The sequence below is a fragment of the Neolamprologus brichardi genome, chromosome 9 (genome assembly GCF_056152115.1).
Source record: "Neolamprologus brichardi isolate AB-2024 chromosome 9, ASM5615211v1, whole genome shotgun sequence".
NCBI classification, from domain to species: Eukaryota; Metazoa; Chordata; class Actinopteri; order Cichliformes; family Cichlidae; genus Neolamprologus; species Neolamprologus brichardi.
The window spans coordinates 17828887-17850127 of record NC_142112.1 but is presented as its reverse complement, the minus strand read 5'-3'; the positions used below and the strand labels follow the sequence as shown (position 1 = coordinate 17850127).

At 37.3% G+C, this 21241-nt stretch overlaps 1 protein-coding gene across 1 annotated transcript; it reads right to left on the bottom strand.

Moving 5' to 3' along the window:
- Nucleotides 1-13882: 13882 nt before the first annotated feature.
- LOC148101415 (homeobox protein NANOG-like) lies at nt 13883-15068 on the bottom strand. Its single transcript, XM_087845610.1, has 4 exons — nt 15050-15068; nt 14610-14830; nt 14436-14519; nt 13883-14296 (listed from the first exon to the last, which is right to left on the bottom strand). The coding sequence occupies exons 1-4, from the start codon at nt 15063-15065 to the stop codon at nt 13940-13942; spliced, it is 678 nt and encodes a 225-aa protein (XP_087701736.1). The 5' UTR covers nt 15066-15068; the 3' UTR covers nt 13883-13939.
- Nucleotides 15069-21241: the final 6173 nt, after the last annotated feature.

The following is a 21241-nucleotide window of genomic DNA, read 5'->3' as shown; positions in this document are numbered from 1 at the left end:
CTGTCGAGTACAAATGTCTCTGAACATTTGTACTAGCAAGCTAGTAGAACTGGGCCTTTCAGAAGTTGTCCATTCAGAGACACTCCCTGAAATGAAGCACCACAATCAAAGACAACTCGCAACTTCTTCTGTGGGTGATGCACCCCATGATGTGGAATGTACCACAATCCTCCATCACAGCGATCAAATTCTTCAGCAGGCACCTTCTCTGCATACCCTTTAGAAATGATTTTAGTCATAAAACTGGTGTAATCGACATGAAATGAAAAATCCCTAATAAACTTCCGTTTAAGGCTCATAGCTCGCTGTTCTACACCCTTCCTATTATTTGGCATTTTTATCCGATTGCATCTAAAAGGTAAACCAATGGTGTAATGACCATCAACCAACTTAACAGAGTCCATCACTGACTTCATAAACTGCTGATCTTCTCTAGACAAAGCAAACTGCTCATCCTGAATACATTCTGGAAAATCAGCCTTCATTTGACATTCCCACAGCTCATCCAATCTTGCCACGGAAATGCTTGTCAGTCTTACAATCCTCTCTGAGAGGACCATTCACCATCCAACCCAGCATAGTTTTTACTGCATAGAGACCTCCATCCTGACTTCTAACAACATCCCATGGCTCTAAAGCCTTGGGCACATTGGTCCCGATCAACAGGTCTACCCCGAAATTTATCTCCAGTATCTTAATATGGCGCAAATGTGGCCATCTATCGAGATCTTCCTGTCGGGGAATATTACATTGATGAACAGGCATGCTTTTCTGAGTAAATAAGTCAGGGAAGTCACAGTAGTGATCTAAATCCAAACCAGCTACTTCCAAATCTGAAACAACATAACTACTGACCATTTTCTCCTGACCCATTGTCCGCAAAAGAATGCCAGTTTTCCTTCCTGAAAGATTCAGCCTATTCATGAGCCCTTGAGTACAAAATGAAGCTGAACTCCCAGGATCTAGAAAAGCATAGGTTATCAGTGACCGATTACCTTTCTTGGACTTCACTCTAACTGGTATTACGGATAGAGCACTATTTTGCTCACCGGCCCCAGTAACACCACTGCTTTGCACTGCACATGAAGGACCTTCATCTGGTGGTTCTCCCCCTCCTATAGTTTGCACTAAAAGACTTTCCCTCTGCTTGGAGTGGATATGTAAGTGTGTGGGGTGTTTCTGTTTACAGACTTTACACAAGAGACGTTTCCTACAGTCTTGCTTCTGTGCCCAATTTGGAGAAAACCAAAACACACCATTCTCTTTCAAAAAAGATAATCTTTCACAGTGCAACTTTCTTTCAAATGAAGGACACAAATCCAACATATGCCCTGCTCCACAAAACAAGCAAACCTTTGTCACAACTGAACCACTCTCTCGCCTCAACACTGGCTCAATCTTCCCTTCCACCTTGGCCACTGTAGTAGCAAAACTACTCTGCTTAGCCTTAGGGTAAAACTGAGCCACTTTTCTGATGGCTGTTGGAGGATCCCGTATATCTCCAAACAATGGGTCACTTGCGATCTTAACTTGCCTTTCAACAAACTAAACAACATCGCAAAAAAACACTTTACGTTGAACGTTGATCATGTGGAGAAAATTTGGAGTTTATAAGATAGCAAATGGTAGCTTTCACCTTCTTTGAAATGCACCTCTACATTGTAAAAGTCTCTGACACTAAAACACCCACATAAGTCAATGTCAACAAAAGCAAGGCTAACGATCCACATCAACGCTCGTCATAAACCCACAGACACATGCATCTGGCCCCCTCTGGCTTATTCAGAATTAGAGACACACCCAGTTCACCCAGTGACCACTAAACATACGCTAATGTGTCTTTTAGAGTTTCTGTATCACACCCTGCTACCTCTGATTAATTATCAAGTCAATGCAGACAGATGGCACCAGGGCCATGAGAGATAAATGAGGGTAAAGGTGTTTGTGTTAACATGTCTTAATTTGAAGTAATTTTAAAGACACAGAAGTCATATTGTTTGCAGATGACACAAAGTTATTGTGGAAGTAGCTTGGAACAACTTCTGAATGAACTAGAAAATCAATTTAGGACTTGTTTTTTCTATAATGAACTAACACTGGAGATGAGCAAAACAAATTTCATACTATTTGGGAGTTGTACAAATTCTATCATTGATAAACTGATGATAAATAACAGACTTAGGATCATAAATAAAACCACTTCAACAGAACCACCAAACCCACTTTTCTGCCTTTTTATTAAATACTCTTAAATTTAAAGACTTGGTTGACCTCAGAACTCTACACGTAATTTATAAAGCAACAAACAAATATTTGACCCACAACATTTAGGACTTGATCAGGGCATGCTTGTGTGGAACCTTCTTTAAATCTCAGTGATTCACCGAGATAGAAAACAACTTGAAACAGTGAGTGGTGAATCAAAGAGAAGAAATTAAATAAACTTAATGCAAACTGCACAAAACAATGTAAAACTCAGCGATACATCCAGTGAGCAGCATTTCTCTGGATGAAACAAGCTTCTTGATGTCAGAGGTCAGAGCAAAAAGACCAGATGGCTTCATGCTGATAGGAAAGCAGCAGAGACTAAACATAACTACTCGTTAAAAGCAAACTATACAGAAGACCATCACTGAGAGCACAACATGTCAGAATTTGAAGCACATGGTCTAGAAGCAGCAGAGGACCACACTGGCTACAACAGCTGTCAGCTAAGAACAGCAAACTGAGGAAACAGACTCACAAATATTAGACAATAAGAGATTGGAGAAATGTTTCCTGGTCTGACGAGTCTCCATTTCTTCTGTGACATTCTGGGTCAGAGGCTAAACACAAGATTTTATGACTTGCAAAGTGTAACATGCATGCACTTTTTAACATCCTATCAAATATTGTAGATTATAATGTTAGACACTCAATGAAAGCAAAACAAAATATGCAGCCAGTATTTAATCCTAGAAATGTCGTCATATGTTGGAAGAAAATAAATGGCACTGACTGAAACATTTCCAACATATATAAAGTTGACATTATCAGTCTCCTGCATGAGCCTTGATGTACTGCACCAACTCTGAGGAAAAAAGCAAAAACAGACGTACATTACATGTTAATTCTTTCTTTCTTTTTTTTTACTTTAACTGAGATTCACTGAGTCTTGTCAAAACAGCCTATGTTTTATATTTAAATGGCAAGAAAATAAAATCTACAAGAAATAAACCTGTAAAACAGGATAAAACATGTATGTATGTCTTTCATGTTGAAAAACTGCAGATGAGTTGGAAGTCTTTTAAATCTTTGTGAAAACCACCAGCATGTGGTTTGGCAAGACCAAGGTGGAAGAAATCCTCATCTGAAGCTTTGCTAAACATAAGGATTTCTCTCAGGTCATCATTGAGTCCTAAATGTTGTGGGACAAATATTTGTTTGTTGCTTTATAAATTATGTGTAGAGTTCTGAGGTCAACCAAGTCTTTAAATGTAAGAGTATTTAATAAAAAGGCTAAAAAGTGGATTTGGTGGTTCTGTTGAAGTGGTTTTATTTATGATCCTTAATTCCTTATTACTCTTTGTTGCACAAAATGGGTGTGTGTTTTATAGGTCATCGATATATTTGTAATGTGGGATGACCACGATAGTTTGTGATGCATTATCACTGGAATAAGTTTTTTTTTTCAGATAATTTATTTTACTTTTATGTTATTTATCATCAGACTCCTGAACAGTATGAGTTTTGTTTGCTCAGATTCAGTGTTCATCAATTATAGAAAAAGTCATCCATTTCTTAAATTCATTCTCTGTTTCTAGTTAAACTTTGTGTCATCTGCAAACAATATGACTTCTGTGTGTTTGAAAGTACTTGGTCACTGGCTGAACTGGGTGCGTCTCTGATTCTGAATGAGCCAGAAGGGGCCAGATGCATGTGTCTGTGGGGTTTATGACGAGCGTTGGTGTGGATCGTTAGCCTTGCTATTGTTTACATTGACTTATGTGAGTGTTTTAGTGTCAGAGACTTTTACAATGTAGAAGTGCATTTCAAAGAAGGTGAAACTACCATTTGCTACCTTATAAACACAGTAATGTTCTCCACATGATCAAAAAGATCTAAATTAAGTCATTATTTATTAGTAATATTGGTATAATTTGGCATATTTTAAAACACTTTAAAAATGCGTTGGTTTGATTTCAGTTGCCCCTATCAGATAGTTTCATTTAATGAAATTAATAATAATAATAAAAAAAATCCCACACACATCCTCTGGTGGGAGGGGTCAAACATAACACATAATACCTGCATGATCTTGGGTCGTAACAGACATCAACAGCAGAAATTTTGGCTGTAATGTCTTAAGAGGTTGACAGCACTGTAGTTGAACCTACCAAGTTTGTTTGTAACATTTAGATGAAAAACTCAACGTATTTGAGCAGGCATGAATGGCTTCCTGCCTGTTGATTAGGGTTGATTAGGGCAGGGATAGCTCAGTAGGTAGAGTGGTTGCCCCATGATCAGAAGGTCAGGGGTTTGACTCCACTGAACGGCTACCCTGAGGTACCGCGGGGCAAGGTACCATCCCTACACACTGCATTGGTGGCTGCCCACTGTTTCACTGGGTGAATGGGTTAAATGCAGAGGAGTAATTTCCCTACGGGGACTAACACATACACATTACATTATAGTTTCAGATATATAGTGTTAGATTGGGTTGGGCACGTCTGGTGTATTATCATCATCATCAATAGCTAATAGCTGAATGTACAATATCAATCCACGGTCAATCAGGTAATGAGTTATTCATTAATCTTTATTCACTTTGTATTTCACAGAGGCAAAAAATTCCCAATGCATCTTATCTCTTATGTTTCTAAAAATTAAGTAAGTTTGAGGTAGGGTTGTTGTTTGAGGGGTTTCATGGACAACCTTTGTGTACATCATTTACAAATACTGGATGATACAACAAAATAAAGAAAAACATTTTCATCAATTAATGTCTTAATGTTTTATACAAAACCTATTTTATCATTATTAAATTTTTATTGAAAAAAAGACAATTACAATAGACTTATTACAATAGTGCACTGATTTTATTTAGTCAAAAATAATAATAATAATAATAATAATAATAATAATAATAAAGAACGACTTTCTTATTCCTTTTGTTTTACCTTCAGGTAACGAAAAGTGAACTCGGTGGCTTGACAGTGTATACATAACACAGCATGTTTAACTTATTTACATAAAGTACATCCAATACATATTATGAAGTAGAGGGTCGACCTGACATTGTACAATACATGGGAGATACACTAATTCAGGGTTGGTCTTACCTAAATTCAGGGCAGAGGGGGGACACAAACCTAATTCATTTATTCCATATTTTATAGAATTTGTCTTTTTTAATTTTTCCATATTAAATATTTCGAAAATCACATTAAACCAATCCTCAAGTGTTGGCGGAGTTGGATTTAGCCACTTTCTGGTTATTGATTTTTTTGCTGTCCGCTAATAGCGCTTGTAAGAGCTTTGTGTCCCCTCCCCGGCCCGAGCCAGCAACCAGGCCCAAGTACAAATTTACAAAATTAATATCACATTTTTATCTTAAAAACCTCACACAGAGTTTTATGATTTCCCAGCCAGTATTCTTTTAAGTTAGGGCAGTCCCAAAAGATATGGTAATGATGTGCCTCTTCTGATCCACTTCTTCTCCAGCATTCTCCTGTCCCGTTTTTATATCTGGATGGATCAGGGTTTTGAAAAAAATCGAATAATATTCTTCCAGAAGTAGTCTCTCCAAGATAATGAACTTGTACCAATGAAAGTTACAAATACTCTCCCAGTTCTCGTTTGTTATACCGATCCCTGATTCCAATTCCCGTTTAATCTAATGTTTTGAGCAGTATCCTTCCTTGCCTTAAGTAGCACACTGTTAGACTTTGCAGTAATTTCCATAGCTTAGTACTGCAAAATCAACAGTAAAAAACTCTAAAGGATGTTAGCAGTGTAGTACTGTATTTTCTATGTAATTGTGGGAAAATTCCATGAGATTACATTATTTTTACGGTAACTCACCGTACTCATGGAAACAGCTGTAAAATACAGCAAATGTAACAATTGGCGATGTTACTGAGATTATACTATTACACCATCCAGATTTCTGTTGTTTTCTACTGTAGATCTAAGAGTAATTATTTAAATCCTCATTCAGAGTGTATTACTATAAAATGCAATTCACTGTGAAAGTAGTATAACATATAAACTACAATATACAGCATAATTTTCAACTTAAGGAGTAAGTTGCAGCCACACTAAAATTTAATTCCTTGAACTGAATGGAACCTCATATATTAATAAATGTATTTGTTTATTCAAACAATGTGAAACATTATTAATACTATTAATTAATAGTATACTTGTAAGGTTAGTATTGTGATAGAGTCGAGTATATTTTAATTATACTCTTGTAGACATTATGACATTATGCTAGTACAATTATGGTGAACAAAAAGTACATCTAAAAGTTAATTTCAAGAATACTGTTATGTACTAAAACGGGGGCCAATATAGTCCCAAGAAGCATTATTAGTATACGTACTAGGTAAGGTATACTTGGGAAATATAATTGAAGTATACTTATTTGTTGAATGGCCAGCAACAAAAACTAATGGCTACATTTAGAGTAATGTTTAAAAATGACTTCATTTAGGTATTCACTTTCAAAACAACAATGGGGATAGAAAATATTGCTCGAGGTTGTTAATGCTCCTTTCGCTGGTTGCCAACCACCATTAAATAACAACAAGAAGAAAATATTGATCTGCTTCTCTTAGTTTTGCACGTTTAAGCCGCAAGTCAGACTCAAACAAAGCTGCAAAGCAGGAGAACAACATGGCCATCAACTATTCTGTGCCACAGATCCAGTTCGCTGCAGCACAGAGTGATGATGAGACCGTTAACATGTGCAACTTAGAAGTAGTCAGAGGTAACTGGATGTTCAATTGGGTTAAATGCAAGGTTGATTGGATTATATCTGAAGATCATATGCTATTCGTGATAACTCTGCTAGACTCCAAATTGCTCGTCCATGCGGGAGTATCTCAAAATTAAATGAAACCACTTAACACTTTTTCCATAAAATGGACTGACATGGGACACATTAAAGTTGGATCGGAACCAGCTAATCAGTCTGAAGGTAAGTGTGTTTTTTTCACTTATTCGAGAGAAGTCCGAAATGCGTTCTTATTACTGTTTTTTTTTTACTTTTAAGCTACCCTACCAGGATATTTTCATTCAAATGCTAAGACAAAATGTCAATATCTATGAATGCGGTGACTCAAAAGACTAGTTAGGTAATAGTTGCCGATGGATTTATGAGACTTGATAGAAACTTGGACGTTTGCAATAGGTGAATCGGTGAGCTACCGAGGTTGCGCCCAAATGCTTAAAGCTGTTAGCTGGCCAGTGTTTTCAGGTGTGCTTGTACTACCTGTACGGTGCGGAGTGCTGACTAAGTCATGTTAAACCCATTAAAGCGTCGAGCGTCATTTTTGTGCACTGTTCTCTTGTCGGCACACATTTTCTGTTTATTGAAGCCTTTTGTGAATCATTTTGATCATGTAAAAACTGGGAATTGGTCCCTATTGACAATACTCTTATTTTTTGCATTGCATATGTCATTTAGGAAAGGTAATTGGTCACTGAACTGTTTGCAACCATGTGTATTTCTAAATTTTGTGGCTTCAGTGCAAGCAAATTTATATTGTTCAGTTTGCATGTTAAAAGCCTGCCAAGCACCCCAAGGCTGATTATGCTTGGTAAGAAGTCATTTATGAAATAGAGCTGATTAGACCATATTACAATTTCTGTTTGGCACAGGAGCTTTTCGTGGACACAGGTATCCAGTCTCTGTTTTGTTAGCTCCAATTTCTGTAATTTCCTTTATAAACCAAGGTTGTTGGACATGTGTCTCAGTGAATCCAGCAAAGTAACAATATCAAATTTCACATTACATATTACTGATCAACATAGTAGTCTAGCTACATTAACAGCAGAAATACTGAAGTCAATACTGTAAAGTTTAACAGCAGCACAAACTATAAACTCCAAAATAACCATACAGTTGATTCATCTCCGGTAATTTAATTGGGCTGTCTCTTTGTTAGGTGTGTTTAATGTGCAGAATAATTCCCAATTATGTACAATTATAATATGTTAAGACAGACTTGTGTACATAAGGCCATTAATAATTAACTGTACGTAGCTATTTGCTTTATGGCTATCTAGACAGTGTGAAGAAGTGAAGTATTGAAATTATTTTATGTTGCATAATGACAATGACAATGTTGCCCCTATACATTTAAGGACAAAGTTCAATGACCACCACCTGCTGGATGGTGAGTACAGAGGGGCGTGTAATTGTCGAGCTGGACAAAGAGAACACCTTTGCTCATGCACTGTCAGTCTTCTTTGGTTCATTCTATGTATTGAACCTGGAATACCAGGAGTCAGCGTGTGCAACATTGGAACTAATTCAGAGGTATGTTTGAACAGTTATAGATGATGAATAAATTATCCCTAAGTAACTCATTATTTCAAATCACAACTCAATGTTACTGTATGTTACTATTTATTATGGCATGTTTTAAGGTTTTTTGTAAGGATAAACCCTGAAGAGGGAACAAAATGTACCTCCAAGGTTGGGACAAGCAGAAAGACTGGGACCACTGTGAAGCGATTAACCCTCATGTCACAACTTTCCTCCAACGGCTTACTGAATTTGAGTGGAGAACTTCAAATTAGGTAACTGTTTTTGCCATTTTTAGTGAATTTCTTGTATAATTTAAGTGAACAATGTGTTGCTACCTGTGTCTCCACAGATGATCCATGGCCCATGCTTTCTGGACATTTATACAAGATGAACAACAATGAAGACAAGCTCTCTTGCCATCTTGCAAGACGCTGTCTCTGTCCAATAGGTTTTTTTGAGTGCAACAGTTTTGATTTTTTTTCCTTCTTTTACCCGTTTGTTAAAAATTATTTCAGCTACTTACACTTTAATTGTCACATGCATTGGCTCACCCTACAAATCAATGAACTCAGTCCACAAAGCAAGATCAGGGTTCAGTGCAGGTCAGTCAAGTTCTTTCACACCACACACGCTCATCCATGTCCTTGTGGACCCTGTTTTGTGCATTGATTTGGTGGTGTGAGACAGTATTTTGGACAAAGTGTATATAAAGGCAGACGTGTGGGGCTTGATATTATATTCATTACAATTCAGTTTATATGTATGGTGCCAACATAATGAATGCCAAGGCACTTCACATTGTAGGTTTAAGACCCTACAAAATATAACTAAGAAAACCCAACACTTGAGCATATGTTATCTGCCATGATATGGATATGACATAATATCGTTATTGTTTGTACAACCATCTGAGAAAATAATGGATTACAGGGTTTAGTAAAAACGAATGCTTCCTCAATGAAAATATGTTTTCAGTTCTTTTCAGTTTTTGATTTTGATTGCAGAGGAAAATCAGAACTGAAATAAAGTGGTGTAAAGCACATGAATTATATTTTGTGTGTGTGTCTATCTATCTATCTATCTATCTATCTATCTATCTATCTATCTATCTATCTATCTATCTATCTATCTATCTATCCAATTTTTTTGGAACCCTCCAGTCTCTTACAGTATGTTACTGTTAACTGAAATTACGGTCAATTACGACCTGTTAAACAGTAAATGACCGCCTGTTGGGACACGGTGTCCTCTAGCAGAGATGAATATTTTTGGTGCTGATGATGCGTGATAACGGTAAGTTACTGGTTAATATATTGCAGTTTATTACCTTGCAGCGGGCTTACAGTGACATACCGTGAATAAACGGTAGTATACCAATTTCTTAATCACAGAATGTTGTTACTTTGTTGCCGTAATTTACGACATAACGACATAAGGGTATCTCACTGGCGTCACTGTCGCCAGTGAGATACCGTAAAAAAGGCTACGGTGCGTTACCATAATTTGTCCAAGAGTATTATACCACACCAGCAAAAAACGGTATCATGCAGAACGGTAAGCTACCGTAACACGGCGTCACGGTATGACGCTGGCAACAGTGACGCCAGTATGTTACCGTAAAGTGGCGATGAAAAGTCTAACAGTGCACATTATATAGTTTGATGTATAGTCTCAGAGTACCAGCATATGCTAATTTAACCATCTTAAAAATTTCTGACTCAACCGAGTTTGGGATATTGCAATGTTTGTTAAAATATTTGAAAAAACCTGAAGAAATCTACTTGTCTTAAGCCATTTCTTATTTATAAAGAGTGAAAGCTCTGCAGTGTCCCTTTATGTGTGAAGGAATGGGATGTTGTTAGTCCACTCTATCCAAGACTGAAATCTTTTATCACTTTCATTTGGTTTCAAATCTGTATCGTGAGCACACCATGTAAATTCTTTTAGTATTTGTTCACTACCACATATTTTAATCACCTTATTCCATATTTTTAGAGTGTGGCTTATCCCTGTTCCTTTAGCTTCTAAATGGTCTGCCAGTTTTTGTTTTGTTTTTATCCGGAATTGAGGCTGGTAGTTGAAATTTAGAGGTTGCATTAAATTCTATGGATTTCCACTTAGCTTTCAAATCAGGGTTACACCATTGCAACAGGGGTATGACCTGAGATACATAATAATAGTATTGTAAACATGGAAGCATTGCCCCTTCAATACCCTATAAAGAAAAAGCCATCTGACTGAATCAAAGGCTTTCTCAGCATCCAGTCCCACCAACACTGCCCGCACGCCATCTCTGTTTATTTGTTCCATAACACGGAATGTAGCAGTTATTGACCAATTAGTGTATTAAATCTGGATTATAAACTATTTACAGCAATTTTGGCACAGAGACTTGAAAAATATTTACCTGACATAATAGACCTGGATCAGTGTGGTTTCATCTAACAAAGGCAAACAGTGGAAGACATAAGGCGTTCCCTATATGTTATGCAACTATACAAAACTTCTGATGGCGTTCTCTCTGATTTCCCAGGATGTATTTTGGATAGACTAAAATATTCACAATAGCCAGAGTTGACTGAATTCAAATATTTCTAAGATCCAATTATTACAATAAAACGGCCAGAAATTCACCCCGTTCCTTTCATTTCAGGGCTTTTCAATAATAGGAGATACTTACATGAAGTGGGACGCACTGATTCACATGCTGAGGATGTGACCTCCTCCTAAACTTACTCCGTCTGTTTTGAAACCAAGTTTTTACCGAAAATGGAAGAAAACAGAAAACATTTCATGAGTACAATGGACCCAAAATTCAATTTCTTATGTTGTAGTAAATTGAAAAACACTCACCTGTTTGTAGGTCAGTCCTGTCATCTCTGTCAGCTGTTTCATCTCTCTTGGGTCATAGTAATGTTTCACATTAAAGTGATGGACAAGAATATTCAACTGTCTCTCTGTGAACACCACCCGGGCCTTTCCTTTAGGTTTCTCAGGAGCAGTGCTGGAATCAAATTTGTCATTTATTGGAAGAAAATGGATGGTATTGACTGAAACATTTACAATATATATAAAAAGAAAACTTCATCACCCTCGTACTTGCCTTAATCTACGCACACCAACTTTGAGAAAATGAACAAAAAACAAAAAAGAGCAAAAAAGCGTGGATTATATGTTAATTCTTTTATATTTTTTAAAATTTTAAATAATGCAGAGGTTCAGTGAGTCTCATCAAAACAGCCTCTGTTTAATATTTCAATGGCAATAAGATAAAAATTTACAAGCAAAAACAACCTGTAAAACAGGATAAAACATGCATGTAGCTTCCATGTTGAAAACTGCAGATGAGGTGGAAGTCTTTTAAATCTTTGTGAAAACCACCAGCATGTGGTTTGGCAAGACCAAGATGGAAGAAATCCTCATCTGAAGCTTTGCTGAACATAAGGATTTCTCTCAGGTCATCATGATTTGGTCTTTATCCTGATCAAGTTCAAAATGTTGCGGGCCAAAGATTTGTTTGTTGCTTTATAAATTATGTGTAGAGTTCTGAGGTCAACCAAGTCTTTAAATTTAAGAGTATTTAATAAAAAGTGGATTTGGTGGTTCTGTTGACGTGGTTTTATTTATGATCCCTATTACACTTTGTGTGTGTTTTACGGGTTATCGATATATTCATAATGATCATGATGGTTTGTGATTTATTATCACCGGAAGAAGTTTGTTCTTTCAGATAATTTATTTTAATTCTATGTTTTTTATCATCAGACTCCTGAATAGTATGAGTTTTGTTTGCTCAGATTCAGTGTTAATCGATTATAGAAAAAGTCTTCAATTTCTTAAATTCATTTTCTAGTTCATTTAGAAGTTGTTCCAAGTTACTTCAACAATAACTTTGTGTCATCTGCAAACAATATGACTTCTGTGTCTTTGAAATTACTTAGCTGAATGTACAATATCAATCCACATTCACTCAGTTAATTATTTATTCATTAATCTGTATTCAGGAGATTGAAAAACACCTTTTGTCATAATGCTTTTCAGAAACTCTCAAAGACAACATTACATGGATTATTAGACTCAGTGCTGCTCATTTATTGACTTGCTTTTTCATTCCTGCAGCTCCTCTGTTCTGACAGCTCCACTCAGGCTCTGCTGAACACCACCGTGCTCCTGCTGCAAGGCGCCTGGTTGCTGGTACGCTTCCCAGTCATGATCATGGTGGCACTGTGAGCAAGAACCTGGCAACCTCCAGCCACCATGCCCCATCGTAACATTCCTTGACAGATCCCAACACAGCCCTGATACAAACATACATGGCCATCAGCAGCATCCTACACTTTAATTGAGCTGACTTCAGGTGTTCAGTAAGGGAAAGATTTAATAACATTGCATGTTTCATTTCAAGACTCTGTAGTCACAGAGCAGAGAGTAGAAAAGGTGACAATAAAATGTTTTTTGAGCTTTACTACCAAGTAATCAGCATCAGACTTGTTAACAATTAAAAGAAAACCCAACATTTAGAGTCTTAGGAAGATAATCACAGAGACAGAAACTTTCCACTGTATCGTCTCAGGTTTCTTAAAATGAAGTTTGAGGTAGGGTTGTTATTTCAGGTATTCCTGGGAAAATCTTTTTGTCCATTTGAAAGCTCCAGATTCTTTAGATTATCTGTCTCATACGTTGATTGTGGATATAGAGGATTGTAGCTCAAGTTAACATGGAAAGATAGAGGTCTAAAGACTCTAAAACATTTGGATGTTCAGTCTCTGACAGAAGGTTTGGAGACATGTAGAAAGTTCAGTTTGAATGGGTGAAACTAATATTTTATTTACACTTTCTCTCACACAAGGAAGAGAATTTTCTTCATGTACAATATTTTTTTTACAACAAATACAACAAAATGAAACAAAACACATTTTGGTGAATTCATCTCTTAATCTTATATACAGAATTTCTGATGGTGTTTTCTCTGATATCCCAGTATGTATTTTGGCTATTTTGACTATTTACAGTAGCTGGAGCCTACTGAATTCTAATATTTCTAAAATCCATTGGATATTGAATACCCCCCTCCCCCTTTACTTAAAGCGATCAAATCTGAGACTCTTCATGTTGAGCTACATGAAGACAATAAAAATAATAATAAAAAAGTCCAGGGTTGTTTATATTCCATTCAGTGCTGAACTGGTGTTCAAATCAAATTTTATTAGTCAAATACACAGTCATACAAAGTACAACATGCAGTGAAATTCCTGTGTCCTGGGGCTGCGGATGTAGCCGCACCAGGAAGAAACCAAAAAGACAAAAAGACAGTGAAAATACGTACATCAGGGACAAGAGGAAAAAAAGGTAACAGGTATGCAGGGGAGAGACGATGTTTGGGTTTGGTGCCTCCAATTTCACAGACAGTCTAAATGTCTGTCAATCGTCACCAGGTCTGTTTATTTCTTGTTGAAGAGACGTGAGCTTCTCCAAGATCGTATACATCTTGTGTTCAATGAGAACAGTCTGAGTACTCACAGCTCTTCCCATTGCATCGATCATAGTGGCCATTTTTGCTGGGTTTTGAACAGCTGTGTCGTATTCGTGATGCCCGTTGCCTGGTGGAATTGACCAGCCAAACATCTGAGGGGAGTCGGGGAGGGTCCATTGAGGTCCAGCCGCAGAATTGCCCACAGCATGAGAATAGTGGGCCTGATTATTTGCACCCATTCTCATTGAATTTACCTGGTGCTGGGTGTACTGCTCCCTGAACGGGGGCTGTCTCTCTCCCTGAAACTGAAGGGGACAAGGGGACTGTCAGTAAAACGAGAATAGTTGTTTTAAATTATTGGCATTACACTTTTTTAAATACAGTCAATTCCCCAGATAATGACAGAATCATAAACAATTCTGTTTAATAATAGGAGATACTTACATGAAGTGGGACATCCTGATTCACATACTGAGAATGTGAACTCCTCCTAAACTTTCTCCGTTTGTTTTGGAACCAGGTTTTTACCTATAGATAGAAGAAAACAGAAAACATTTAATGAGTACAATGGACCCAAAATTCAATTTCTTATGTTGTAGTAAATTGAAAAACACTCACCTGTTTGTAGGTCAGTCCTGTCATCTCTGCCAGCTGTTTCATCTCTCCTGGCTCATGGTAATGTTTCACATTAAAGTGATGGACAATAATATCCAACTGTCTCTCTGTGAACACCACCCGGGCCTTTCCTTTAGGTTTCTCTGGAGCAGTGCTGGGATGGTCCAGAGTGGCAGTGATGTTGCCATCCTGGCTTCTTGGGACAGCAAAATCTTGTTTCTCTTCTGAGACAGCAGGAAAAAAAAGTTTTTAAAAAGGTAAATTGCTGAGCCTGAAACACAAGTTTCCCAAAAAAGGGGGATATTTGTACATTATTCAGAACCAAGAGTGACTTCTGCCATTAGGATTTACAACACAGAATGAAAGAGTATTTTTGCAAGTTGTCTTAGAGGTTAGCCAACTCTGTTCATGTAGCTCACCAGGCAACAATGCTGAGTACATACCTGGAGAAAAGTGCATCCCATAATCTTCCATCTTTGAAATCCCAGTGATTAAAACAGGAAAGCTGGAATAAGTATCTCCGATGAAAGGGCTCCAAACCAGGCAGGAAGGTGCTGTGTATCCTAAGGCTGATTTAAGAGCAATTCTGGGCTTTTAAAGAGGTTTGTGGGTGTGGGCAGGAATGTGGGGGGTTGAGCTTCTTCCTTTGTGAGCCACTTTACCCTACCAAGTTTCTACCAACTGGCATCATTTACATTTGTTGAAATTGCTGTTTCTGTGGTCTGAAAACAGAAAGTACAGTTAGAAAGCAGCCATACAAATGAGCTTCACCAAATCCTTTCAGCTCACACTTTATAAAATCTCAAAACTGCAATGCCTAAAATTACTATTTTACTTTAAATTAAACCTCCTACCCATTACTTTAGTGTCCGTTTTAACTGCTCTTAAATTAGCAAAAAAAAAAAAAAAAAAAAAAAAATTCAACACCAAATTCAGTTCGGTGGGTCGTTCAATGGGTCGTTCAGTGCGTTGTTCAGTAGGTTGTTCAGTGAGTTGTTCAGTGGGTCTTTCATTTGGTCGTTCTTTGGGTTGTTCAGTCAGTGGGTGAGTAATAGCAAGATTAAGTGGAAAGTGTCTATGTGAGTGGAAAGTTCTTTCCACTCACATAGATCATTTTTGCAAATGCATCCTCACACTAATTTGAACTCCAGGCGTTCAGTTGCACCTTTGTGTAAACCCCCAAAGCAGCTTTTTAAGGTCAAAATAAGTTTTTCAAACTCTGACAAACCATTAAAAAAATCTGACACTGAATATCACGATGACCAATGACCACTCGTTTTGTCTTCATTAACTTTATTAAATGAAACAGTTTAAAAGTGGCAACTGAAATTACATCAATTGAACTCGGCATCTTTGAAAATGTTTTAAAATAAGCAAAATTATACCAATATTACATACAACTAATGACTTACATAATCAAGATCTTTGTGATCATGTGGAGAACATTTGGAGTTTATAAGGTAGCACATGGTAGCTTTCACCTTTGAAATGCACCTCTACATTGTAAAAGTCTCTGACACTAAAACACCCACATAAGTCAATGTAAACAATACCAAGGCTAACGATCCACAACAACGCTCGTCATAAGCCCACGGAAACATGCATCTGGCCTCCTCTGGCTCATTCAGAATTAAAGAGACGCACCCAGTTCAGCCAGTGACCACTAAACATACGCTAATGTGTCTTTTAGAGTTCCTGTATCACACCCTGCTACCTCTGATTAATTATCAAGTCAATGCAGACAGATGGCACCAGGGCCATGAGAAATAAATAAAGGTTTCTGTGTTAACATGTCTTGATTTGAAGTAATTTCAAAGACACAGAAGTCATATTATGTGCAGATGACACAAAGTTATTGTGGAAGTAACTTGGAACAACTTCTGAATGAACTAGAAAATGAATTTAACTGAATTCTCGGTTATTTCTATAATCATTTAACACTGAGTCTGAGCAAAACAAAACTCATACTATTCAGGAGTCTGATAAATAACAAAGAATTAAAAAAGTAATTATGTTGAGGTTCATTAAAAGTAACTTGTTAAATGTACATATGTTTTGAAATCTCATGTTGTTATCTGGCTGTGCCATTACCATGGTGACGTGGACGCCATGGCAGGAAATACTTGGTGGACGCCTCTCCTTATATGTTCACTTTAACAAAAAAAAAAAAGTTGCAGCTCGACGCTCCTGTTAAAATAGAGGAAGTTTTTGGCTCAATCAAGCGTATGCGAGCGGTAAGGCCCCAGGCTCAGACAGATTTCCCGCTGAGTTGTTAAAAAAATTAAAAGACAAGCTAGCCCCTCTCCTTCTTGATCTATATAATGAATCTCTGAGAAAAGGCTGGCTGCCCCCCACTTTAACGAAGGCATCTATTTCAGTTTTACTGAAGAAAGGCAAAGAGCCTACGGCTCGTGAGTCCTACAGGCCCCTGTCTCTCCTAAATGTAGATTTTAAGATTTTGGCAAAACTACTTGCAATTCGGCTCGAGGCCGTTCTCCCACAGATTATCTCAAAGGAACAGAATGCACACGTACGGTGCTAAGCACAATTTTTTCTGCTCATTGTCCCACGTCTCCTGAGGTGATCATTTCCCTAGATGCAGAAAAGGCCTTTGATGGGGTTGAATGGGATTTAACTTTTTGCTGTACTGAATAGGTTTGGGTTTGGAGAAAGGTTTGTGTCTTGGACCAAACTTCTTTATACATCCCCTCAGGCTTCTGTCATCACCAACTCAGTTCGATCTGAGTATATCCCACTATGCTGTGGCACTCGACAGGGATGTCCTCTCTCTCCCCTTCTCTTTGCTTTAGCCATAGAACCTCTTTCTGTTGCTCTGAAATCCCTCTCTTCCTTTCATGGAATTATCCGTGCAGGTGTTGAACTTAAGGTATCCCTGTACGCAGATGACCTTCTTTTGTATGTAGTTGACCCCATATGTAGTCTTCCTCCAATTTTATCTGTCTTGGAAAAATTCAGCTCTTTTTCTGGCTATAAAATTAATTTACTCAAGAGTGAATGTTACCCTGTAAACTCTTTAGCGTTAACACTTGAGCAGTCTGACATTCCTTTTAAGCTCAGCCCCTCGGGGTTTAGGTACTTTGGAATTAACATTACACAAACTTTGCCTTTACTGTTTTCTGAGAATTTTGCCCCCCTGGTCTCACAATTTGCATTAGATTTCCAGAGGTAGAATTCACTCCCACTGTCACTAATTGGCAGGATTAATATTATCAAAATGAATGTGCTACCCAGATTTCTCTTTTTATGTCAGTGTATCCCCCTTTTTCTGCCCAAACAGTTTTTAAGTCCCTGGACCAGATGGTTTCTTCTTTTTTGTGGAATGGAAGAGCCCCTAGACTGAGGCTCTCTTTATTACAACAGTTTACCTCTAATGGAGGTCTTTCCCTACCAATTTTTTTAATGTACTACTGGTCTTCACATATTCATAAGCTGACCTACTGGCTAAATTCACCTGACCTGATTTGGTGTAAATTCCTGATTGCTGCCTTTGCTCTTTTAGTCAGTAATTGATTTAAAGCTTAGCGGGCTGCTTCTAACTTCTTAAGTATAGTTTTGGACCTGGAGATTTTAAACTGCACTTCTAGTTTTTGTATTATGTGCTCTAAATCGAGTTGTTCTTTCATTGACGCCTTTTTCTGCGCTGTGGTGTATGAGATAATACTACCCCTAAGATAGGCTTTAGCAGTTTCCCACAATAAAGATGGGCTTACATCTTCCGTTTTATTAGTGGTCATAAAAACATTCTACTGTTTAGTGATATACTCAATAAATACGGGGTTACTCAATAAATAAGGATTCATCCTCCAGGAATATGGCTCAAAATAAGGTGGGTGAATATTTATACTTACTACTGAATGATCAGATAATGGACAAGAACTTATTGAGCAGCCTTCCATCCTATCCATCACCATCCTGGATGACAGGAGCAAATCTATTCTTGAGAAACTCTGATGGGGGCAAGAAAAAAAAGTGAAATCCCTATCTGTGGGGTGAGCTACTCGCCAGGAGTCAAAAATTTCTAGAGCAGAACAAAACTCTATCAACCTAATGCTTTTTGGCGACAATTCACCCCCTGGTGGAGATTTATCAACCCTAGGATCAGGAACACAATTAAAATCACCTCCCAAAACCAAATATGGGGAAGCTATGGCTGAAACATGGGTTAAGAGATCGAGGAAAAAAGAGACATCTTCTGAATTTGGACCATAAACACATCCTATAAAAATAGATTCTCTAAATAAGAAACCAGATATAAGAATGTAGCATCCTTCCTTATCTTTTATGACTTTTTCTATGGTTAAAGGCAGATTACGATGGATAAGGATGTCTACTCCTCTGCTTTTTGTATTATATGATGAGTAAAAAACTTGGCCAACCCAACTTCTTTTTAGTTTTGAGTGATCCAAATCATTTAAATGAGTTTCTGAAAGTAAGGCAATTTTTGTTTTTTTCCTTTTTCAAGAATGAAAGAGGTTTTTGTCTTTTAACAACATTATTCAGCCCTTTAACATTTAAAGAACTTATTTTAAGGTCAGTCATATCAGCTCAACCTTTTTTGTTATAGTTTCTTTTCCCCCTCTATTATAACATGATGTGTGGGAAACCATTTCTCGGAGTGCGCTACTGCAAATAAGCAAACAGATGTTTCCATAAAAGGGAATGCGGGTAATTTTAGATACATTATATAGACACAAACATGAAAAAAAAATAAAATAAATAAACAACAGAAACAATAGCCACGCATATTAATGATAAAAAAAAGGAGAAAGACAAACCCTAAAACCCCCCTTCCCTTCCCCCAAAAAACGATCCTGCGATCCATCAAAAAAGAAAACTTGGTCTCGTGAAACCGAGCAAGAGTCACTGACAGAGAGGCAAAAAGAAAAGAAAAAAGAAACAAAAATTCCTCTCCAAACTCCCGCATGACACCGAGAGAACCAGCCAACCTCATTTATATTTCTAAGCTGAACATGTTTTACTTAATAAAGTCCGTAAGAAAAGACAAATAAGAAGGGACGGGACAATTGAGTCATTCCTTAATAAGTGTACAACTTCCAGTTCCAATACACCTTAGCATGGGCTGGGTATCCTTAAATTAAGAGTATGTCTAATATTTAAGTGCCATAATAGAACTAATCATATTCAATCAATTGCTGTCGGTGTTCAATTTAACTCAAATTGTCCAAAAAAAGCAAGAGCATCTTCAGATTTACAGAAGGAGTAATTTTTCCCTCCGTGGGAAAACTTTAGTATAGCAGGATAGCGTATATAAAAGCGCATATTTTTCTGGATACGTTTTTGGCACAAACGCACGTCGCATCTCTTTTACTCCTGTTGCCAAATCTTGTCGAATATGAATGATCTGTCCATCATAAGTCAGGGGGCCATTATCTTTAGCTGCAGTGAGGATCCTAATCTTGTCTACCGGATTATGCACCTTAATAATCATTGCACGAGGGTGATTAGGTCTTGATAATCCAATGGACCGATGGGCTCTGTCGATTTTGATTTTCCCCTGTTTAGTTTGAATACTCAGCAAAGTTGGTAGCCAGCCTTCGAGGAATTTCACTGGTTCACAACCTTCAGTGCCTTCCTTTAAGTTCAGAATTACAATGTTGTCTCTTTGGCTCCGGCCCTCCAAGTCTAGACATTTTTCCATAAGAATATTCACTTCGTCTTTCTTAATCATTTATGGTTGTGGTGTGATCTTCTCCTGGTTCCTTGTTTCCCTGTGTGTGTTGCTGTGTCAGTTGTGCTGCCCCACCAGGCCTGGAGAGTCCCTGCCTTGGAGCCAGCTACACCTGTGATAATCACTCACCTGTTGCTGATCTGCTAATAAAAAGAGCTCTGCTTAAGAGGGCAGTGGAGCAGCAGTTGGCGTGGGATTGTTAGACTAGAAGTATGGTTAGTGTTCAGCTTGTATTTCCTATAGTTGTGCAATTTATTATTTTTAAACAATCGTATGAATTTTTGTATTGATGTACTTTTGTTAATTTCATACGTACAGGTGTTCCACACACTAACTCTTGTGATTGTAATGCTGTGATATTTTACATTAGTCTTTACCATTGGCTTGGCTCATCTACTCCCGCTGAGTTTGCTACAGTAATAGTTAATGTTTTATTTTTAGAAGGGTGTCCAGTTTTTACAATTTCTTTAGGTAAGCCAGGACCAACATTAAGAAAAAAAGTCATTAAAACCATTTGCAAATTGTTTCATGTCACTGATCAGTGTATTTTGTGTTTGAAAGTTATTGGGATATTCCAATCTTTTAGTTCCTTTATTTACAATATCATTTAGTACTGTCCACACTTTTCATATTTTTTTATCTAAAAGTTTACTGTAGTAATTTATTTTACTCATTCTCATAATTATTATAAATTTATCTTATACGTTTCATAAGTTTGTTCAGCATCTATTGTTCTTCTTGTACAACAGATTATTTTTCTTACATGCGTTTGTTAGCCATGTTTTCAGTTTTCTGTGCTATATTCACCAGGGGATAGCGTTTATTGTAAAGAGTTAATATTATAGATAAGAAGTTTACATATGCCACGTCAACATCTTGAACATAGATCTTTCTCTAGTCTTGGTTGTTAAACTGTTCTTTAAGG

Excerpts from the sequence above, each read along its gene's own strand:
- LOC148101415 (XM_087845610.1), bottom strand. Across the intron at positions 14,520-14,609 it reads CAGGACTGACCTACAAACAG|GTAAAAACCTGGTTCCAAAA; the intron begins GTGAGTGTTTTT and ends TTCTATCTATAG. Across the intron at positions 14,297-14,435 it reads ATCAGGATGTCCCACTTCAT|TTTCAGGGAGAGAGACAGCC; the intron begins GTAAGTATCTCC and ends TGTCCCCTTCAG.